At 41.2% G+C, this 21,952-nt stretch overlaps 1 protein-coding gene across 1 annotated transcript in view; it reads left to right on the forward strand.

The window, feature by feature from the left end:
- Mdfic (MyoD family inhibitor domain containing) overlaps positions 1–21,952 on the forward strand; it is an 83,265-nt gene that overhangs the window by 50,956 nt on the left and 10,357 nt on the right. The window contains exon 4 of the mRNA XM_048448981.3: positions 2,017–2,295. Within this exon, the coding sequence (XP_048304938.3) occupies positions 2,017–2,295 (279 nt within the window). The remainder of the gene's footprint in view (positions 1–2,016; positions 2,296–21,952) is intronic.

Raw genomic sequence — 21,952 nt, forward strand, 5'->3', positions numbered from 1 at the left:
TTGCTTGGTAATTCTCAGGTTATCTCGCACTAGAGTATGAGAAGATATTTTTGGCTGATTGATGAAGTGTGGCCCAGCATTGGTCAGTGACATTTCAACTTAACCAAGCTCTGAGATTGCTTGAATTTTTCGTTTTAGAGAAGAACTAGCTCAAACGTTCCATTTCTTTGGAGAGATTTCTAGAAAGTGCTCTGGGAAGAGTAGTAAATTAGGTTGAGCTGTCTTCTTTGGCATCTTTCGAAGTGCATATGCCTAAGCAGCTGAGGGTTCAATGGCAGTCATTAGGATTTCGTTCTGGATGCTCTGAGAAGCAGGAACATAGGATTCTCTAAATCAAGTGATTGCACATTCCTAAGAAACGGATCTCCTGTTTAAGATGCTGGGCTGTAATAGTGGTCCTGAGGTCACATGGAGCTGCTCTGTAGTGCCCATCAACACGAATTGTCGTTGCTCACCCAGTTGTTCAATGATGCAGTGTCCAGAGAATTAAATTCATTAGCCTCGTGAGCACCATGCCATTAAAATAGTCCCTCTTTCCACTTCAAACTAAAAAGTGTTTCTTTTCATACATAGACATGTGGATGACCTGGAATTTACTTGTATGTCGTAGACATGTTATATGTGTGCATACGTCTACATACCTGGAAGTCTGCTGTTCCACTGTTTATGTGTCAGTGTAAGGCCGAATGCCGCAGTGCCAGAGCTGCTGGAATTTGGTAACATAATTTCACATCTAATTAAAGTTCCATCAACCCTCACTTTTCTTCCCGAACATGTCTTTGGTAGTATTTATTCCTCTTCCTCATTTTTGGATCAGCTTCTTAAGGGTCATTTAAAAAAACAATCCCCAAAGGAATGTTAGTGGGAACTACAGTAACAAAAATAGGAGACAGAATTACCAAACTAGGAGAATGAACATTTTAATGTCCACTCTTCAGACATCTCCATGCTTTTCAATAGTGATTTGTCATTTTGTTGCTCGCTGGAACTACATCTACCCATTCTTACTGCTCTCACGCTGGATCTTTTCGTGTTTTTAAGGGGTGGGTTTGGAATTTCATTTTTCTCCCTATGATGAGAAGCTAACTCTTCTCTTATTCACTTGTTAATCGCCGATTAGCACTGCATACTGGAATACTATTTACTTTGCACAGTTTATCCTAAATACAGTTTTCTTAATTTTTAACTTTTCTTTCATTCCTAAGAGCGCACGACGCCCCAAGCTTGTGTTCTCCTTTCTAGAACACTGATGTTGGTTCTTTTTCTCACTCATTTCTTCTGTTGGGATGCCTGGTGTAGTGTTGAAGGAGAGGGATGAAGGTGGTCCTCTTTGCTTGGTCCAGTCTCAAAGAGGAGTTCTTCTGAAGTGCGTACATGTGCTTTTGGCAGCTGCACCATATCGGACTGAATTCGTTTTTTCTTTAGAATGGAGCTAAAGGAATACACACAGAAAAGATTTTCACCCAGATTTAGAATTGCCTGGAAAAAAAAAAACAACTAAGTTTGACTATTGTCCAAATTTGAACATCTGAATTCATCCTTCCTCTCATTTCAAAATGGAATTGGTGAGTTTAGTATTGAGACTATGCTATTTATTGTATGTGTAGTTAGGAGACCGGCAGGCAAGAGCATCCTTCCCTGAACCAGTGTTCACCTATTTTTTAAAACAGAGTTCTTTTTTTAAATTCTCTAATATTATGTCTTTGTATAGTAATATTTGTTGAACATACTTTTACTTTACTTTCTAGACCTTCCTTGTTCTTTTCCTTCTTCCTCCCTCCCTCTTCCTTTCATTCTTTCCTTCCTTCTTTGTAGAACATTCCTCTTCTTCCTGATTCACCTTTCCTTTCTTCCTCTCCTCTATAACCCTCCTGTCTCTTCTGTTTTATTATCAGTGGTTAGATCTCCAGTCTATTTTTGAATTTGTATTTTTGAATATATCTTTTCGTTATTGTAAAATAATAGCTTCTTAACTTAACTTCTTGCTTAACTAGATGAACTTTTTTTTTAACTCAGCCCAACCTCAGCGCCTGCCTCAACTGCAGCCAGCAGCACAGGATTCCAGCAAGGAGGAAACGGGCAAGATAAAGAATGGGGGCCCCACGAGTCTGAGCAATGGAAATGGAATTCATCATGGAGCCAAACATGCACCCACAGATAATCACAAAATTTCAGCTCCTGTTTCTCAGAAAATGCATAGGAAAATCCAGTCCAGCTTGTCTGTAAACAATGATAGCAGTAAGAAGAGCAAAGTCAACGCTCTCTTTTCCCAAAAGTCTGCCTCCTCCCCAGAAGGTAAGTGGGGATACATTAGATGTGCATTTTTTTCTTTCTTTCTTTCTTTTTTAAATCTCATGTAAAATTATTCAGCAGCAGTAAATTGATCCGGAAAACATGAGTAACATTCTTGCCCTTCCATCAGACAAACATAAATTTTGGTAAAATCCACTTAACTTTTTCCAATAAAAGTCCAGGATAAAAAAGGAAGACCCGGCAGCCAGCATTCTGCTTTTAGATTACCATCCTAGAGTGACTAGTCATTACTTTAAATATAGCAGGTGCACTTTTTTTTTTAAATGCCACAGATAAAAATATGAATATACCATTTTGGGGCATATCAGAGCGCTGGTATTCTTTCCCTCCGTGGTACAATGTGTGATGCTGTGCAGGGGAGATAAGATTACCTGCTTGCATTTTTGTCTTGCAAATTCATTCTTAATATGCAAAGCTGAAATAGGAAAAAGATCGTGTAATTTCCCTGGTCTTGCTGGAAAACGGACCAGGCGAGGAGTGTCTGTGTGCACCTTCCAACTCCCTGTCTTCCAGCACATAGCACACACCCACTCTAGCCCCGCCCAGCCCTTTGACTCTTGCCAATGCTCTTGCCAATGCTCTCTGACCTCTGGACAGCTGGTTACGGGATTCTTTTTCAGTGCTATCTCATTGGGCCTTAGCTGAGTTAAAGTCAGGTAAACTATTGACCAGGGCGGTTTTTCTCTATTACAAACTCACTTGATGACAACCTACAAAGTCTCTCAATATGGTCAGTTGTGTCATATTAAAGGAAGCAAAAACCCAATCTGTGTAGTCAAACTTGTGAATTACTCCCATGTGCATGGCTTTCTTCTGTTCTTCCTCCTTTCCCCATCTACAATTATCCATCTGGAATCCAGAATCTACAGTATATATTTGGTACTAACAAAATATGTTTGTATACATATATGTATATAGTTACTATCCGTATATATTTTCCTTACCTTTCTGTTTTAATTGACCTGAAATCTTAAAGAGGATTCTGTGGAGTGTCCCCATAAAGCTAGCCATGTGTACTCACCGTGATAAATTGAGCTGTAAATAGGGAATTGTATTGAGAGTTTCCAGTAATGAGTAGGAAAAAGGATATTACATTTTGGCTACAGGTGTCTCAAACTCAACTGAGGCAAAGTGTTAGGTTGATCAAATGATATGATAATAAATGGTCTGCATAGTTCCAGGTCAGTGACACTACTTTCCAAACTAATTAGATTGAAAAGGACATGATTGACATTTGAAAATGAGTTTGACATGTAAGCTGCGTGGTCATCTCTGAAGTGTAGGTAGGCTGTTAACTAAACTGGCTCTCCAAGGAGTTGGGAAGGCAATGCAATTTTCTTTAGAGGATCTTCCCTTTCGAGGTGCTTGGCTGAAATAATTGAATGCAATTGAAATCTACTTGTTTTATACATATGAATTTACTTGTTATGTTCTTCGGCTCTTGTTTTCCTTTTGACTTATCTTAATATTAAAAAGTGATACCACTGGCATATAAGTCTAACATGAAAGAGCTTATATGGTTTTTCAATAGTTCTTGCTTTTAATTGTGTTTGGATTTATTTGGAATGCAAGAATGCAGCTTTGGTAGTAACAGGGAGGGAGGAGAAAAGGAAGCAGGGTGTGAATGAAACATATTCCTCCTCTCCTGTCTTTTTCTTCTCTATTTCTTTGTTTTGTCCTCACCTTCTTCTATGCCCTCCGATCTCCTTTTAGGATTGACCGCAAATATTTGGATGCAGGAGTCCCTTGTAGGCCACAATCATCACAAAATAGCATTTATGATCAAGTTTTGGAAACATGAAGAGTATGAAACACAAAGAAAAGCATCCAAATAGACTGTCAAGTTCTGGCCGTGTCTTCAGTTTTAGCTTCTAGATTTTTTTTTACATACTTCTTGTTTTTTATTTTGAATCTAGACTAAAATGTCACTGTTCTACTTCATATATTTTCAAAGTTAACTATCTCCATGAGTTTGGCTCTTGTTTAAGGTTTGTCTTTAACATTTGCCTCAGGATTACAGACATGCACCTCCTCATTTGACCTCTAAGAACTTTAAACAGGCAAATAGCATACAGTGGTCAAGCCAAGAACATAGAGCATCTGCTTTGGATGTTGAATTTTACCTTGAACCCATTGACTGCGGTGGCTTCTCTGAGACCCTTGATACTGGTTTCCTCATTTATGTTTTGATAAAACTGTATGCAATTCACAGGACAGTAATGTGGCTGAGCAGAATAGGAGCCCCCATGAACAAAGCAGGTAGATAGTTTCTGGAACAGAGGGGGCTCTCATTGCCTAGATGCGGTGACACAGCTTAAAGAGGCTGCTGGACTGTCTTCTGTTGGCCGACGGCCCTGTCTCAGCACTCTACACGCTCAGCCATGCGGAAGTCCAGTCCTCACCTTAGGACACACAATGCCTCCCAACTCTAAAACTGTTTCCCATATTTGGCCAGTGGAGGCCCTTCATTGTCATAATGAAGCTCTGTGAATTAATTGTATATTAATTTTGTCATTTGAGCCAGAAAGATGTCTCTCAAGTTGTCAGTGTTATTTGTATTCAATATACAGTATAAAAACCCAACCAAAAAGAGAGTACAATGTCCAAGAGGGTGTGGGTAGCTGTTTTTGAAGTTTCTTGTACTTTTTTGTTAGTTTGCTGCATGTAGAATAATAATTCATGATGAAGACTTAAAATATGAAACAGAAACAAAACAATGTAGGCAAACATCACCAGTCTGACGTCAATTGGATCCACAGAGTCAACTTTGGACAAGTCGGGCTACATGGTAGTAAAGCCCTGGCTGCCAGAATCAGAAAAGCAAAGATCCTCAAAGAAAAAAAGAGAAGCAGTTTTCTAAGTCTATCCGTTGAAATGTTCCATCACAATTGCTTTCCAAAACCAAATCCCATCTATGTTTATTCACACAAAACACAGAACCACTGCAAGAGCCCCTGTTCCAGCATGTGACATAGGTCTCTGCAGCCAGGAGCCATTCTAGCAGAGGAAAACCGTCTGGCCTTGGCCCTGGCCTCTGGGAATGCCACAACTTTCTCCACATTTCATGAAGAGAGGAGAGGACTGTCCTGAGGGTGAGGAAGCTTGGCTGTAAAAAGGAAATTAAAATCTTGAAGACAAATCTACTTTTAAAATGATCTAAGCAAGGAGCCAGAGATGAGGTTCAGCAATGAAGAGCCTTGGCTGCTGTTCCAGAGAACCTGAGTTCAGTTCACAGCATTCACATATTGGCTTATAGCTGTCTGGAGCGCCAGTTCTAGAGAACCCAGTGCCCTCTTCAGACTTCTCTGGACACCTAACATAATTCAAGGCCATTTTTCTCCCCATGGTGAGATATTACGTGGAAGAATCAAGCTAACGCCGGGCAGTGGTGGCACATATCTTTAATCCTAGCCCACGGGAGGCAGATGCAGGCAGATCTCTGTGAGTTTGAGGTCAGCCTGGTCTACAAGAGCTGGTTCCAGGACAGGCTCCAAAGCTACACAGAGAAACCCTATCTCAAAAAAACTAGGGAAAAAAAATATGCTAACTAATGAAATAGTTAATTATTCTGAGCTAAGGATATTTACAACATCCCCTCAGTGTGGATGGCAATCCAGCTGTGGTCGAGCATGAACTTTCATCTCAGTGTGCGTTTCCCTGCTTAAATCCCTTCCTCTGGAGATGCTTACACTTGTGTTCTATGTTGATTTTTGACCCCCTAAGAGACTGGATTCCTAAAAATTCTGAGTGTTTCTCTATTGTATTTTCAATGGTTTTCTGTAGTCTTACGGTTTCCCAAGTATTCATACTTGATGTATTGATTTATTCCAAACCACTATGTCTCACTCTTCCTTGAAACTAACGTCGTTCACATATTCTACTAAAATGTTCGTTTGGCGGCACAGGGGAAAAATACTTATGTGGGAAGATAGCATATTTTACTTACAGGTTATTAAATTAGTAGATTTCTTCCTGTTTTGGATAATTAAATATTTTCATACATACTTAAATTTTCTGATTGCATCACCCAGGTGGAGAGTTTTAAGACAAAATGTGTAAGATTCTTGACCTTTGAAATAATTATGGTGTAATTTAGTATCATCTAATATTCAAATTGCCAAGGGTTTTCATTAGTCTTGAAGACACTCTTCTTATCACAGGGATGGCAAATGCTAATATGTTTTAGGTGTACTAGTTACAGCTATATTTTTTGTAAAAAAATTGGTTTCAACAACAATATTGTTAAAGAGGTTTTTTTCTTTTCTTTTCACTGATGTGTGATAATGTATTTGTACTCCACACTTGATCCTTTAGAGTCAGTATTTGTAAGAGGTGCACCTTGAATTTCAGCATCTCATTGAGCATCACTGCTTGGAAAGACAGTGTAAAGCAGTAACTGGGGGATCTCCCTGTTAATCATATAGAGGTGGCCTGACCTGATGTTTAGAATACAGACTATCAGTTCACCCCTGACCACCATGTATCTGGGGGTGAGTTATCAACCTGTTCATGTTGTGGTATCTTACCTGGAAAATGGGGATGTTATACATCCCTATGCCATAGGGTTGCTATCAGTTCCTAGTCAACTTTGCCTGCTTTGTGATGTTTATTTCTAAGGTGCATGGGAGTGGACGGCAGGAAGGTATGATTCCTGGCTAAGGTGCTGGGGGGGGGGGCCTTGAATGCAAAGGTAGAGTTGATTTAGAGAGTTGAAGGTAGACTGTCCTAATTTCTCTTTCGGTTGATGTGATAAAAACACCCCAACAAAAAAAGCAACTTATGGGGAGGGATTTATTTTAGCTCACAGTTTCTATTAGAGTTCATCATAGTAAGAAAGTCAAGGCAAGTGGAACCTTAAAAAATAGTCACATGACATCAATAGCCAGTGACAAAGAGAAATGAATGTGCACACGCATGCACGCATGCTTACTGTTCAGATCACTTCTCTGCAACTATATGATCTGCAACTGTCTGAGAACCCAGACCCAGGGAATGTCATTACCCATTTGGGTTGGTTTTCCCACATCTACTAAGCTAATAAGAGTGTCTCCAAAAAATGCCCCTACTGGCCAATCTGATCTGAACATCTTCTCATTAAGACTCTCTTCTCAGGTGATTTTATACTGTATGAAGCTAAGAATTAAAACTAGGCATCAAATAGAGGGATCCCTCAGTATAAGAAATTTTGCCAATTAATTCTACGTTCATGTTGTGTAAATAATTTAATCTTGTGACTAAGCTGGTATAGCAAAGATGATGCTGTTGTGAACAGGAAAGGGTCACTGCCCAGGCTGTCAAGGAGGCTGCCAAGATGTCTGATTTGAAGATGTATCCCCACTCTGTGTGATTTGGACATCATTGTGTAGGCTCTGTTCTTTCAGGCTGTGTTTTATACTGCCATTTAGAACTCGCTTGGTTGCTCTTGTGTAGGTCTGGACACCATCATCCCTGCAGTATGTGCAGTGGTCTTCACTGTGGTTCTCTCACAGCCTCCTGTGCTCTCGTGATGACCCACTACTGTAAGCCAAATAACGAGTGGTTTGAGACTTGTCGCCTTTGAGAAGCTAACAGGCTCCAGTGGCGGTATCTGGACGTGTGAGTGGATTGAAGCCCAGTCTCTGTGGTTTTGGCTTCTGTCCTTCTTCACACTCTTCTTGGAGATGCTGACTCTATGATCTTATTTTTGCTCCTTCTTAGACTCCCCCTCATCCTTCTTTTTCATGCATTTCTCTGGGCATTTATATTGTGACAGCTTTTCATAATATACTAGAGGGTTGAGCATCCTCTTGCCAACATCAAGTCCTCTAGGAAATTCCTGCCAACCTCATCAGTTATTATTATTATTATCATCATCATCATCATCATTTTTGTTTAGTCCATATAGTTTTGCACAACTTACACATTCCAAAATTTAAAACCTGGAATAAAGTATCAAAATTGAGATTAAGTTCCTCATTCTAAGTTTTATAACCCTTTAAAGCCACCACTATTTTTCTCCTATATAGAAGGCATTGCCTACGACTGTAGGCGTAGCAGACCAGTGTCTCAGTATGCATGGATAATAATGGGGTTTTATGATCTCTACACAGTGCTACAGTCAGAGTGTCCAGAGACAGATTTTCTATGACTTGGAAAAGATATGCCATGGCGTTCCTCAATTTGCCTGGATGACGTTTTGCTTGGTTGTGTTCTGTTTTCTGAGGCATGGCGTTTTCCATTGCATGTCAGGGTACGTGGTTTAGATTGTGCGTTCCGGGACAGTATTGACCAGTGCTTTGGAGACTAGAAGTTTAACCAGTTTTACTGCCCATTCAGTACACTAAGGGGAATAACAAGTACTGTGTGTGTGTGTGTGTGTGTGTGTGTGTGTGTGTATGCATGCGCATGCGTATACATGTGTAGTACAAGGCAAGTCATCGTTTTTCTTTTAAATTTACTTGAAATATTTAAATGTTTAAGAAATTATAACAATTATTGAAAACTTTACAATAAGTATTTCTGTAAAGGTCAAAATAGGAAAAATAGAAATGATTTCACAAAGTTCTGAAACCCGAAATCACACCACACACACACACATACACACACACACACACACGCCAACATAAAGATATTGAAAACATGCCTCAATTCTCAGAATCCCTCCACCAATCCTTTGTTATAAGAATCAGCATCTTTGCAGGCTATCTGGAATGATGTGAAGAGCTGTCAGCTGTGTGTGAACGCTATCATCGGAATTTCTGGCTTTTGGTTTTGTAGTCAGTTTGTCTCAGGCAACTGCTCTACTATTTAAATGAGCACAGCATCCACTCAGGAGATGGGTGGGGAGGAAATCAAACAATGAAGATACAGATAGATCAGCCAGGAAGCTTTAGGGGTGGGGTGCTTGGGAGCAGAGAGCATTCAGAGCCAAGCGAAATGGAAAAAGCAGAGGAAACCTATGGCCCTATTTGCACACTGTGCTTTTTAGTATAAACTTTATACAGTGTTAGGAACTGTAGGGTGTTTGTGTGTGTGTGTGTGTGTGTGTTACTTTTTTGCTTTGAGACCAATATGTATGCTATAGTCACAGTAGGCAAGTGTAGAAGAAGATTTGCTTTAAAGCCCAAGTAATGCTGTGTCTAGACAAAAGAAGCCATGGAGGTCATCACATGGGTTCCTGATATATGGAGCAGTCTTGGTGCATGGATAATTCTAAGTTGAAAATGAGCGGAAGTCACTTGCTCATTCTAAGCTGCGCTGCCATTACTTCCCCAGTTCCAGTCATTGAGGAAATGACTAGAAATCACAAAATCAAGAGGAATAGCTGAATGTAGTTGGCAGCTGATTGTGATTGGTCTTATATCTGGTCAGTCTGAAATAATTCAAGTGGAAAGTTCCAAAGCACATTTGGAAACACATTCATGAGGCTTGGGGGAAAGTTTAGAACTAAGCATGCTTATCGATATTGGTTCTCACGGGGCAGGTATTTGAACCTGTGCTCAGTTCGTTCTCTAGGTAGAGATTTCTAAGTGAAGGTCAGGTGCCTGAATCAGAATGGCTCAGGTCCCTGGAGGCTGGCCAGTTTGGTGCCATAGAAGTGTAAGTGTTGGAGCCATTGGAGACAAACACACAGCAATGTTGTACTTTTCTCCAGAAACAAAATCATATGGAAAGTAAGTCTGAGTAACGACACACTGACAGGGTACAGTGGAAGGATTCAGAGTCAGCGAGAATTGAAAGATCACTTAAGTGGAGGAAATAAGAAAGGCAAGAAGACAAAGGAACTTGATAGCCTATTGTCAGGAGTATAGGGAAAAAAGGACCTAAGAACCTGAAGGGGACCATTCCCAGTTGTACCAAGTTTTGTTGGCAAATAAAGTAAGGTTAACTCTGAAATATTCCTATTGGATGTAGTAGCTTGGATATTATTTAATGCTCTTCTAACAACCATTTTCATGTAGTAGCCAGAATGGTGTGGATCAATGGTATAAGGAAATCATCAGTAGAACCCTTGTTAAAAAAAAATAGAAATAGAAAGAAATAAAAAACATAGACCAGGCTGAAGTACAGAACCAGACAGCTATTTTTCTCAGGTTTATATTATTTTGTTTCAAGATGGGAAAGATTTGAGTGCGTTTACATTTGGATGGAAAAGATCCATGAGAGAGAAAAAGGTTGAAGATTCACGAAGGTAATTAGCAAGCATTGTTCACAAACCAGTACATAGTTTCCTTGGCGTTTAGGCCTTGAGTTAATCACACTAGACCAAATGAATACACAAACACTATCAAAGCAAGAGAACCGAGCAACCAGGGAAGCATTTAATGAGTCACTGACCTCTGTGTGTGATGTAAACTTACTTGGTTAATCTTAGAAGACTTCTGAGTAACTTCTATGGAATGACATGGTGGGAAGGTTTGCTTTAACTAAAACGCCCCTCTTCTCACGGCCCCATTCCTGATCTTTCTATTGTAAGACTACCAATGCCATTTGAATGGAAGGCGTTGAAAGAGTCATAATCGTGATTCTCACATTTCTGACTTTTGTGTCTTGGTCCACAGCTCCATGGGACTTGATAGCGGCTTGTAACTGATGTTCACAAGGCCCTGGGTTGAATTTAATCACAAGTTTTACACAAAGCACAGTTAACAATAAAGCAAGGCTTGAAGTGCTGAACAAATGATTGCAGCTTTGGAGCGCATGTGCAGGAAAGATGAGTCAGGAAACCACTGTGTCGTTCAGACAAATTGAACACAATATGTTGATTGTACTATATGTTTAAGAATGTTGTAAAGTGCTACTCCTGGGGAGATGTGAACAAATATTACTCACCCCAGGTAAGAAATAATGACAACCTGAAGTGTGCGTGCCACCAAAGTTCCACTTAGTGAGTGAGCCAATAAGTTTCATTGAGGTTACTTATAGGTATATGTATGAAGGATTTCTTATAGGAGCCCAAATACTTCAAAACCAGCTGCAGCAACAAAGCCCATCCCAGCATGGGTGACAGCTCACAAAAGATGGAAGCCTAGAGCATATTCCACAATGCATAAACAGTTCAAAAGCTTAGTGTCTTTTCCAGGCAATTTAGGTTGGTCTTTGCCTTTCCAGCTACTTCCAGGCAGTTCAGCTTGTCTGAGAATGTTTCTCAGCCATCCCTACAGTTTATATATATTGGGAAAGAGGGCCCTAGTGAATCTGGTCAATTTCAGAGACTTCCGTAAGCTACCGTGTATTTCCTGAGTTTTAGTATCTTTCTGGAAGTGTGGGTGTTTTCATTTTTGAGAAACTGTTATACAATGAAAGCAAAGGTGTGTTTTAGTATGATCTACTCTTCATCCAATTAGTATCATATCATAGACTTGAAAAGATTGATATTTAAACTATCATTATGAATTGTGATTAATTGTGATTGTGTCTTACAGAGTAACTGATCATATTTGGTTTAATGAATTAATTTGAGAATCTGATAAAATTTATTCTTTTCTAAGATTTAAAGACAGGCAATAAAATCTTGTTAGCGCTTGTCGTATTCTTGACGTAACTAAAGAGATTAGATCTAAGCAGATATCTTATTTAAAAATCAAATATTTCTAAGAACTGAACTGATCATAGGGCTTAATGAACCATGGTGGCAGGTTTTAATTTTGAAACAGAATCCCTGCTGCAATATTGAGGAAATTGTGCTGATATGATCTGATTTAGTGCTCTTAAAAATTACCTTATCTTATTTGCTGAGAATGGGTTACAAAACATCCAAATGAGTGCTCTTTGTAAGAGCCCTTGCCATGGTTCAGAGGATGAGTGATGGTTTAGCATCGGTGTGTCATTGCTGGAGGTCATGAGATGTTGTTGCTATGGATATGCACTGATCGTAGAATACACTTCGGTGAAGAACACTCTTTCAGCAGAAGAAATGGGAGGATGAAGGATGACTCCCAGCACTTTGGTCAAAGGAAGAATGGTGTTGCCTTTAATGTGTGATACTGGAGATAGAAAACACTTGGTTCTTAGGGTAAGGGCAGCTTTGATTTTTGTTGGATGTGGACTGCTGTAATTTCTATGACGGTTGCTTCTCAATGTTTGGCATGATGGGGAGCTGGAGCCTGCAGTCTGAGATATTTTCTATGGGACCTGAGAGTGTAGTGTATATAATGGATGAGTCATCAGAGTCCAGGATGAGGTGAACAGGAAATAAAGTCTAAGTGCTGGCTTTGCCGTGATTCACTGGGAATAGAGTGTGTCCAAGGAGCCAGCATCCTTTGGACATTTTCCATATAATTCTAATATGGGGGTTAAGAACTATGGCCAAGAAAGAAAGTGCAGAAATATCTCAAGAACAGAACCCTAAAACCGGTTGGTAGTGAAACCCTGTCTCAAAAATCCAAAGAGAGAGAGAGAGAGAGAGAGAGAGAGAGAGAGAGAGAGAGAGAGAACAGAACCCTGAGCCACTATTTCATTGTATAGAGAATAGCAAACGAAAAAACTGGGGGAAAGTACAGGTGAGTAGGCATTCATAAAAAAGAAATAGAGAGAATTGATCTGGGAAATCAAATGAAGGAAGTGTTTTAAATTGGAATGAGTGTTTACATGTCACATGTTTCTAAAAGTTCAATAAGATGAATGAGATTTACTCATGGAGGTCTTTGGTGGGTGGGTATTTCTGTTCCTCTTCTTATTGCTGTGGCAAAATACATGACAAAAGCAACTAAGGAAGAGTTGATTTTGGTTCGCAGTTCAAGGGTAGGGTCAATAATGCTGCATAATGTTGAGGCTGGGTGAGTGAGAGGTGAGGTAATTCATAGCAGAGTACTGTGTTGTCGTGTGTGTGTGTGTGTGTGTGTGTGTGTATGAATACATATCAGATTTCAGATCGTTACAATAAAATGACCATTTCTTGAGAACAGAAGCCATGATGACAGGAATCTGTGGCAGTGAGCACAATATATCTTCAGTCTGCAAGTGAAGAGATTCATGCTGGTTGGTATTCAGCTAGGTTTCTACTTGTTTTCATCCCACTGTCTCCATTGCTGTGAGTCTTTTCCTTCAAACCTTTCTTGAAGCATCCTTTTAGGCACAATCAGTGTGTATTCTCAATGATTGTAGATGTTACTTATATTAATTACTCTGGAATTACAGAAGCCATCTGACTGCTGTCAGATCTTCCTAGAATACTTACAAAGAAACACATTTACTCTACCTTAACTTTTAATAGTATACGTGATTTGACATCATTGATTATCTCTTAAATTCTGTGTGCTTATTTCATATATTTAAGTTTTTAGCCATGGCACATTAAAAAAAATAAAAAAAGAAACAATATACTCTTATTGTATATTGTTACAATATACAATAAGAGTATTGCTTACTCTTATTCCCTTAATGTCCTAATCATTCCATGTAATAAAAATAATTTGTTTTATAACATGCATGTATTTCAAATTTATATTAACTTAATTTTTTTTACACTGCAGGAAAAAATACTTTTCAAATAGCTTTTGCGGAGATTCCCAGTAAATTGAAGTGATATTATTTGGCATATGTAGATGGTCATCTTAAAAAAATCAACAGTAGCCAGGCAGTAGTGGCACACGCCTTTAGTCCCAGCTCTCAGAAGGTAGAGGCAGATGAATCTCTAAACCCAGTTTGGTCAACAAAGCAAGTTCCAGAACGGCCAAGGCTATACCAGAGAGAAACCTTGTCTAAAAAGAAAACAAAGAACCAAACAAACAAGAAGACAAAACAAAAAGCTAGAGTACACAGTAAATTTCTAAGTCTTATTTCAATGCTTCTATTTCCAAACCATATTTTCACTAAAATATACTCAGCAATGACAGAAGGGAGAAATTGAGTATGTGACTTTTATATGATATGTTTTGAGTTCTCATTGTTTAAATCTCTATAGGTAAGTACAAGAGAAAACAGAGGAAAAACTTTGAGTCAACCACAATCTGACGATGCATTTATTTCAGGGCCGTTAGGCCAACCTTCACGTGTGATTTCCAACTGATGTGTAGTGAGTGTGGCCTCGGGTGCCTGCAGAGCACGGAGAGTTGGTATTGGTGTCCCTTCCTCTTGTAGAGTTCACTGAAGGGACAGCGAGAAGGTGATCAGCTGCAGCTCATCACGCGGATGTGGGAGGCAATCAGAGGAGCGGGGCAGAATACTTAGAAAACAACTTGCTTGAGGAAGCTAAGCCTGCTCCCGAGTTGGAAGGAGAAGAAAAACAGACAAGCGAATCGTAGTTGTTGCTTAGAAGACTGAGACATCAAGAGTTTGGGGAAATGTGAAGGTAATTGAAAGAAAAGAGTAAGCTGGATTAACGCACGGTTTTCCAGAGACATATTAAGCCTGCCTACGTTTCTTCTGTGGCTTCTCTGGGGAAATCAGTCTAGAGCAAGTGGACCTCCCGGGGAATAATATCCCCACAGCATAGCATCATTTAAACTTGACGCAAGAAGTTGAAGTTTATTTTTTTTCTAATAATTATGCTCAGTGAGTGATGCGGAAATTGCATTTGGAGCGACAAAAAAAAAAGTGGCGGTTTTAGCGAGAGTGTTTCAGTAGCCTAGGTAGATTCTCCTGGGGGCCGGTGTCTGTGACTTGGCAAAGATATTCCGGGGAAACTTACAAGCCAACGTTACTGTAGGCCACACAGTAACATTGTGTTACTGTAACACAGTAACACAGGACATTGAGTCATGGGTACTTACCAAAGGTCAGCCTGCCTGTGTACCACACTCTAAAGGGGGAGTCCCAATCTATTTTTTAATCAAGTGCATCTTTTTCTATGTTGCTTAAAAAAGAAAAACAAAGAGAGACGCTTTTAGAAATACATCTGAAGGCAGGAGGAGTGATTTCGTCATTAAGAACACTTTCTAGCCAGGCAGTGATTCGCACCTTTAATCCTCACACTCGGGAAGCAGAAGCAGGCGGATCTCCGTGAGTTTGAGGCCAGCCTGCTCTACAAAGCCAGCTTCAGGACAGCCAGGGTTAAGACTGAGAAATCTGTCAAAAGAAAGGAAGAAAGAAAGAGAGAAAGAAAGAGAGAAAGAAAGAAAGAAAGAAAGAAAGAAAGAAAGAAAGGAAGGAAGGAAGGAAGGAAGGAAGGAAGGAAGGAAGAAAGAAAGGAAGAAAGGAAGAAAGAAAGGGAAAGAAAAGAAAAGAAAGAGTGCTCTTTGTTTTTGCAGAAGGCAGGAGTTCAAATCCCAGTACCCATGTTGGGTAACTTCAACCATCTGTAGCTCCTATAAATACACTAGTACAAAGACAGACATATGCACTTTAATAAAATTAAGAACGAAATCCTAAACATATAAATCTGAAGCCCAATTATCTATGAATATAAAAGTCTATCAGCTATTTGTACAACATTTATTGATCATCATTATCTATGTATCAAATATCGTTCATCATCCATATGCCTGCCATGTGTCTGTCATCATCACTGTGTGATCTATCACCTACCTGTCAGTCATACCCACGTCTACCTACCTACCTACTTATCACTGTCCTCCTACATGCTTCGTGTTCCCTATTCACAATAGTGAAACTCCAATTTTCCTTGTGACTCTGCATTACCTGGCATACCTACATTCTGGACCAGTAATCCGTACTGTACTTTCACCTTCTGAGCATTCCTGGGAGTAACACTACTGAAGAAGTCTTGATGGCCTTAAAATTACACTCCCCATCCTCATGTGGTCCTCAATCTGAAGAGGATTTTTAGAGTCTCTCGGCAGAGGGTGTGTGACCCAAACTCATCTAACACATCATTTTCCAGTACTTGTTCCTTGGAGTACAGCGTTCCTATCGGTGCTAGCGAGACAAGCACACCTGACTGCTCTCCTTTTGCACAGGGGCTATCTCATTCTGTCCCTTTACAAGGACAGAAACGGCCACCAGCTTTTCCTCAAAGTCTCTCTACTCTGTATCCCCTCCAGGCTCACCGGAACCTCATCCTCACCCTGTCACCTCTACTTCAAAGGAGGTGTTGCCTATCTCCCTGTGGCAGGGCACTTCCTGTCAGTGAAGGGTTTTCCACATATGTCTCTGCCTAGAAATGTGTGTGTATGTTTGTGTGTGTGTGTTAGAAATGTGTGTGTGTGCGCCTTCAAGCATGTGTGTCGTGTATTATGTGTATGTGCATGCATGTGAGCATGTGTGTGTTGTGCATGTGTGTATATGTTGTGTGCATGCATGTGAGCATGTATGTTATGTATGCGTGCATGCATGTGTGTGTGTATGTTGTGTGTGTGTGTGCGTGCATGTGAGCATGTGTTGTGATCTTTTCTAAATTGCTCATTCTTTTGCTTTTCTACTTCTGGTTCTCTGTGGTAGACAGATTTCTTACATTTGTGACCTCTTCTTTGTCCCTTTCAGTCACTCCCTACCTCTCAGCTCTTCACTTGCATTCCTAGCCTATCCCTGGAATTTCTCTGGCCTGAAGAGGTACCTGACAGACCTCTTCAAACATTTTTTTTCTTTCTCGTCCTTTCATGGTACCTCCCTTCCCCAGGTTTTCATTCTTTGTTAACTCCTATTGTGTGAGTTTCCCTGGGGAGACCTAAACAAATGTCTGTTCATTCCAGATAGGGTATTATGACAGATGAAAGAAATGATTTCATTCAAGTTACCTTGGTGAACAGTGAGTTTCATTGGGGTGGCTTGCAGGACCTCCAGTGCGGATTATGGGCAACTTCTAGGTGGCCCCCTCCCAGATATTAACTGTTCACGGCCCACCAGAACTGCCTCATACACTTCTCTCCTCAAGGGGATGTCAGTGGGTTTACTCTCATGAGAGTTTTATATGTATGATCACAGCTATTCTAGCTTCAGGACCTGAACAGCCATGCCAGATGAAGTGGACATTGTTCCTCAGCTCCTTCTGATCTCTGCTAGCTCAGCTCTCCTCTCAAACACTTTTTCTGTCTTCAATCTTCTCTTGCAGTCCTATTTTTTTTTCCCTGGGAATTGCAGAAAGTTGTTAACTATGAAGTGGCAGCCCCTTCCACTCCCTACAGCTCTTCATCCCCCCCCAGGATGCACCCCCTCCCACTCCCTACAGCTGTTCACCCCCACCCCCCAGGCTGCACCCCCTCCCACTCCCTACAGCTGTTCACCCCCACCCCCAGGCTGCACCCCCTCCCACTCCCTACAGCTGTTCACCCCCACCCCCAAGCTGCACCCCTCCCACTCCCTGCAGCTCTTTACCCCCCACCCCACCCCAGGCTCCAGGTCAGGCATCAGCTCCTCTTGAGTATCCCCATTTGAGTATCTTCAGATATAACATGTCTCATGTCGATGCCATGTCATACTGCAAATCAGTTTTATACCACATCTAGAGTTCCTCCTTGGTAAATGGCTCCAGAGGCCAGGAAGTGATATAGAACTGTTCTCTTTTCTTTGTTTCCTCGAGCAGTGTTGTGTCAAGGTCTGTCATTCTAATGCCTCACATCGCTTTAAAGTCACCTGTTTGACCCACTGATCCTGTAATTGTGACTATGTGTTCTGTGTGATTCGTTGGTTCTGACATAGAAAACTGAAGGGTCTCTTCCTAATTAACCTCCCTCAGACAAAACTGATCCATGATACCATTTGCAGAACGGCATCCTTTCCGTAGTCCTTTGTTTAACTTTCCTGCTGAATGCAGCACACTTTCCTTGTTTTTGTCTCAGTTAGCCTGTCCTTCTTCAGGGCATAACTCATGAATCTCTGGCTTTCTCCGTCAACCCTGTGCTCATAGCTCTCATCCTGTGAAGCTCTTGCAAATCTGAACTGACAGTAAATCTTCTATTCGTTTCTCCTTTAAGGATAATCAAGACAACTATTTTATACAATCTTGCACTTAACGGAGATGCATTTGTAAACGACTTCCAGCCATTTTCCTAGGAAGGCCAGTGTATCAACAGCATGGCAGCCTGCTTTGCCAGAGCTCCCTACTGCTCCGGCCTCATCTGAATCGTAGCAGCTCTCGTATTCGATTGGCACTATGTTCTCTCTAACATCGTGTTCCTGAGGTTTGTCTGTGGACTTAGAGCCCTGTCTGCCTCACAACCCAGTTCTCAGTAAGTTTTGTTGAATTTAACCATCAAGGCCTTGTTTCTGGTTTCCTCTGCTGAGAAGGAATGGTGACGATATTTTGTCATTCAGTTTTTCTGTTTGTTTGGTTTTTTTTGTTTTGTTTTCATATTTTTTTACTATCTTGCCAGTCTCAAAAGTCTTCTCTGGCTAGTACTACCTGATGTGTATGTCTTCTGTGAACAAAAGAACATAGTTTATATGTTGGCCTTGGTCCAATATTTTTACGAAGCCTATGCTCTCTGCCTGAAGACTCTGGTACATCACGGTCCGTGCACATTGTGCCTTCCCGTCCTCAGGTTCATCTGAAATGTGGTCTGATAGTATTCAGCATTAGTTAGCTTTCCATTCAGCTTGAACTCTTTGAGTAAGAGCAGGGACAGAGATTAGTGGGTAAAAGTGTTCTGGGGACAAGGATGAGTGCTTGCTGAACGAACACGAGACTTGAGTTTGAGTCACTAACACCCCTGCAAGCCCCGAGTGGTGAATGCAGAAACCTGTCGCACAGCGGTTCAAGGGGTGGGGTAAGATGCTCGCTGGTGCTTCCGGACCAACCTGAGCAGCTCGGGAAACTCTGAGCTCCAAGCTCAGTGTGAGGGGAGAAAGTGGAGCGTGATATCACACTGATGCCCCACTCTGGCTTCTGTTTGCACTCATGGGCACCCACAGCTGCATGTTTGTGGACTTATACACAGGTCATCCAACAGCTACACACTTGTGTACCTACACAGGCACACACGCGCACACACACACACACACACACACACACACACACACACACAGAGAGAGAGAGAGAGAGAGAGAGAGAGAGAGAAATAATATTGGAGACTGGTTAAAAATATAGTTCAAAGGTTATGAACTTGCTGCTCTTGCAGGGGAACTGAGTTTAGTTCTCAGCACCTACATCAGGTGGCTGCCATCCATCTGTCAGTCTAGCCCTGGGGGAACTGGCACTCTTATGGACTTCCTGAGTACCTGCACACTTGAGGTATATTCTCTCTCTCTGTCCTCTCTCTCTCTCTCTCTCTCTCTCTCTCTCTCTTTCTCTCTCATTCTTGTTGTCCTCTTTTCTCTCTCTCTCTCTCTCTCTCTCTCTATATATATATATATATATATATATATATATGTATACATACATATATGTATGTAAATAAATTTAAAATAAATCCTTTTAAAAAAGAGAATTGAATATTGCAGTAAGCATAACAATGGCCCTAGAAGGCCAAGAGAAGAACTAGGTTGCAGATGTTCTAATAGATGTCCTGGTGCTGAGACCGTAGCTCCTCAGAAGTGCTTGGCCGATCTTAGCCCTCCACTGTATGCCTGCCCACCAATACAGAGTCACCTGAGTTGCCGAAGGGTTCTTAATGCATTAGTGAGGCAGCCACACTGGAGAGCCCGCCTTAGCTTCCTAGGGTCACAGTCTTCTAAATAGCGTGGCATTTCCCAGCTGTGCCACTCGGGGAGGACAGGATGATCACTCACCGAGGGCCTTTTGTCTGTGTGCCCCCAAGTATGTTTCTTCCTGTTTGCTGAAAGTCTCGTTCAAACAAACACAAGCAGCCTTCAGCTGGAAACGTACAGCATTTCCTTTTGTTGTCTGAAGGGCAGTAGCAAGAAATGAGCTGTGACCCAGGGAAGGCTCAGTTGGGGGCTGGCAGGAATGGAGTGTGGAGGGGACTGAGAGGCAGCTCACTGAGAGGGTTTCTATCTTGTCTTCCACAATTTAGAGCAATCGACGCAACTACAATAGGTCTTGTTTAGGAGGCCCGGTCCCAAAGCTTCTGCCACATTTAGGACACTTGCAAACACGCCTGTAGGTTATTTTGGCTTCAGAATGGTTGGGGTACTAAATTCAGATGGAGATATGTACCCCTTATAATCTTCGTGTCATGCTGACTTGTTCATCAGAGACTGATGATTGTGCCTTTGAAAAAACATCACATCACATTAACAGATGAGACGGGGTGAGGCAGGGTGATGCGGAAAGACTAGCTACTATGCTTGATTTACAAATTAGTTCCATAAATAATACGATTTACCTCCCGCGCCCGCTTTGAATCGGGCTTTGGTGTCTTATCCCATGCTAGCTTCTCACTCTGCTCGTCTCTTCATCTTCTTAGTGTGTGTGTTAGACTGCTGTGATTCTTTGGTTGGGGCCCGTCCCTTCTGTCAAGGCTAGGGAACACATCCTGGGCTCTCCCTAGACCAGTCATCTCCTGCCTGTAGGACATAAGTACTCATGCTGACAAGCTGTAGTGCCTCTGCAGGAGAGGACCAGGCTGCAGCAGTAGCCTTGTTGGGATATTTATGTTATTTGGATGGCAAAGGTGCCCTTTGTATTCCTGTTGAGCCCTGACCAGGCTAGTGCCTAGAGAAGTGTGCCTGATCCGTGTCCTGTGAAATCTTTAGTCTGAGTGACCCAAGCCTTCTCTTGTCCTGCCGGTGCCCTTCCATCTGCCGTGGGGACTTGGGACATAAGCAAGCTGGCCAAATCATGGGTCTTTGTAATACACGACTTTCACTGACTGGCTTGTGTGTTAATTTACTTTTATTCCCCTGTGGCCCTCACTTCACAGTTATGGTGTAATGGGTACATTATTGTGTGCCTTCTGCCCCTGGAAAAACTGCTTTGCTTTCAAAAATATGCCTTGCACAGTTCTTAAACCAAAGATATAAGTAGCAAGAGGCAAGCCAAAATTTTAGCTGTGAAATAAATGCAGTTTGGAAAATCAAATTGGGGAAAATATTAAAGTCGTCATCTGGAAAGAACGTTTCCGTCATTTTTTTTTCAAATACTTATTTTCATTAAAACTAGAGAACTTACTCTCATTTGGTTTGCCCTATCCAGAAGAGGCACCTTGAGAAGATGGTTCGACATTGCCCTTTCAAGGAAAGCAATGACTTATTAATTTATATTTATATTTGTTTGTTGTGTGTGTGTGCTCCTGTTTGTTGTGATATGTAAAGGAGAAGACAGCCTTTAAGAGTCAGTTCTCCTACCACAGGGTCCTGGGAGTCGAACTTGGTGGCAAGTACCTTTCACTTCTGAACTCTTTAACCAGCCTTTCAAATGCTTTTTTTTTTTTTGCAATTAAATAAAGTAGTATAGATTTTCATATCCAAAATTTACGCTCAGTCTTACATTAGTTATATTTCAGCTGGCCAACTTAGGAATAGCACCAAGTGCATTCAGACAAAGCATAATATTCCCCTTCCTCCCTGCTTTCCAGCTTCTGAGGGAAATAGATAATGATTGAAATATGGAAAACTAGACTATTATTTTTAAATCTTCTGCTGCAGCCAGACACAGATTACTAATTTTTTGGCTAGCGTGTTGCTTCCCTCTTCTTCAGTGTCTGTCTCTTGGAATTACTTTTTGGTACTTTCTCTGCTTTTGTGTCTGAACTATGAGCAGACTTTTCCCCAAGCCTCCTTGGCGTTGAGGGAAATGGCCCCATGTTGGTATAGCAGTACTGAGACTGGCTGGACATAGGAGGAGAGTTGCAGTCTTCGTAGATTCAATATTCTGCCGCCATCACCGCCACTGCCATTGCCCCCACCACTGTCCCCACTGTTA

The sequence above is a fragment of the Myodes glareolus genome, chromosome 25, assembly GCF_982192425.1.
Source record: "Myodes glareolus chromosome 25, mMyoGla1.1, whole genome shotgun sequence".
Classification (NCBI taxonomy): Eukaryota; Metazoa; Chordata; class Mammalia; order Rodentia; family Cricetidae; genus Myodes; species Myodes glareolus.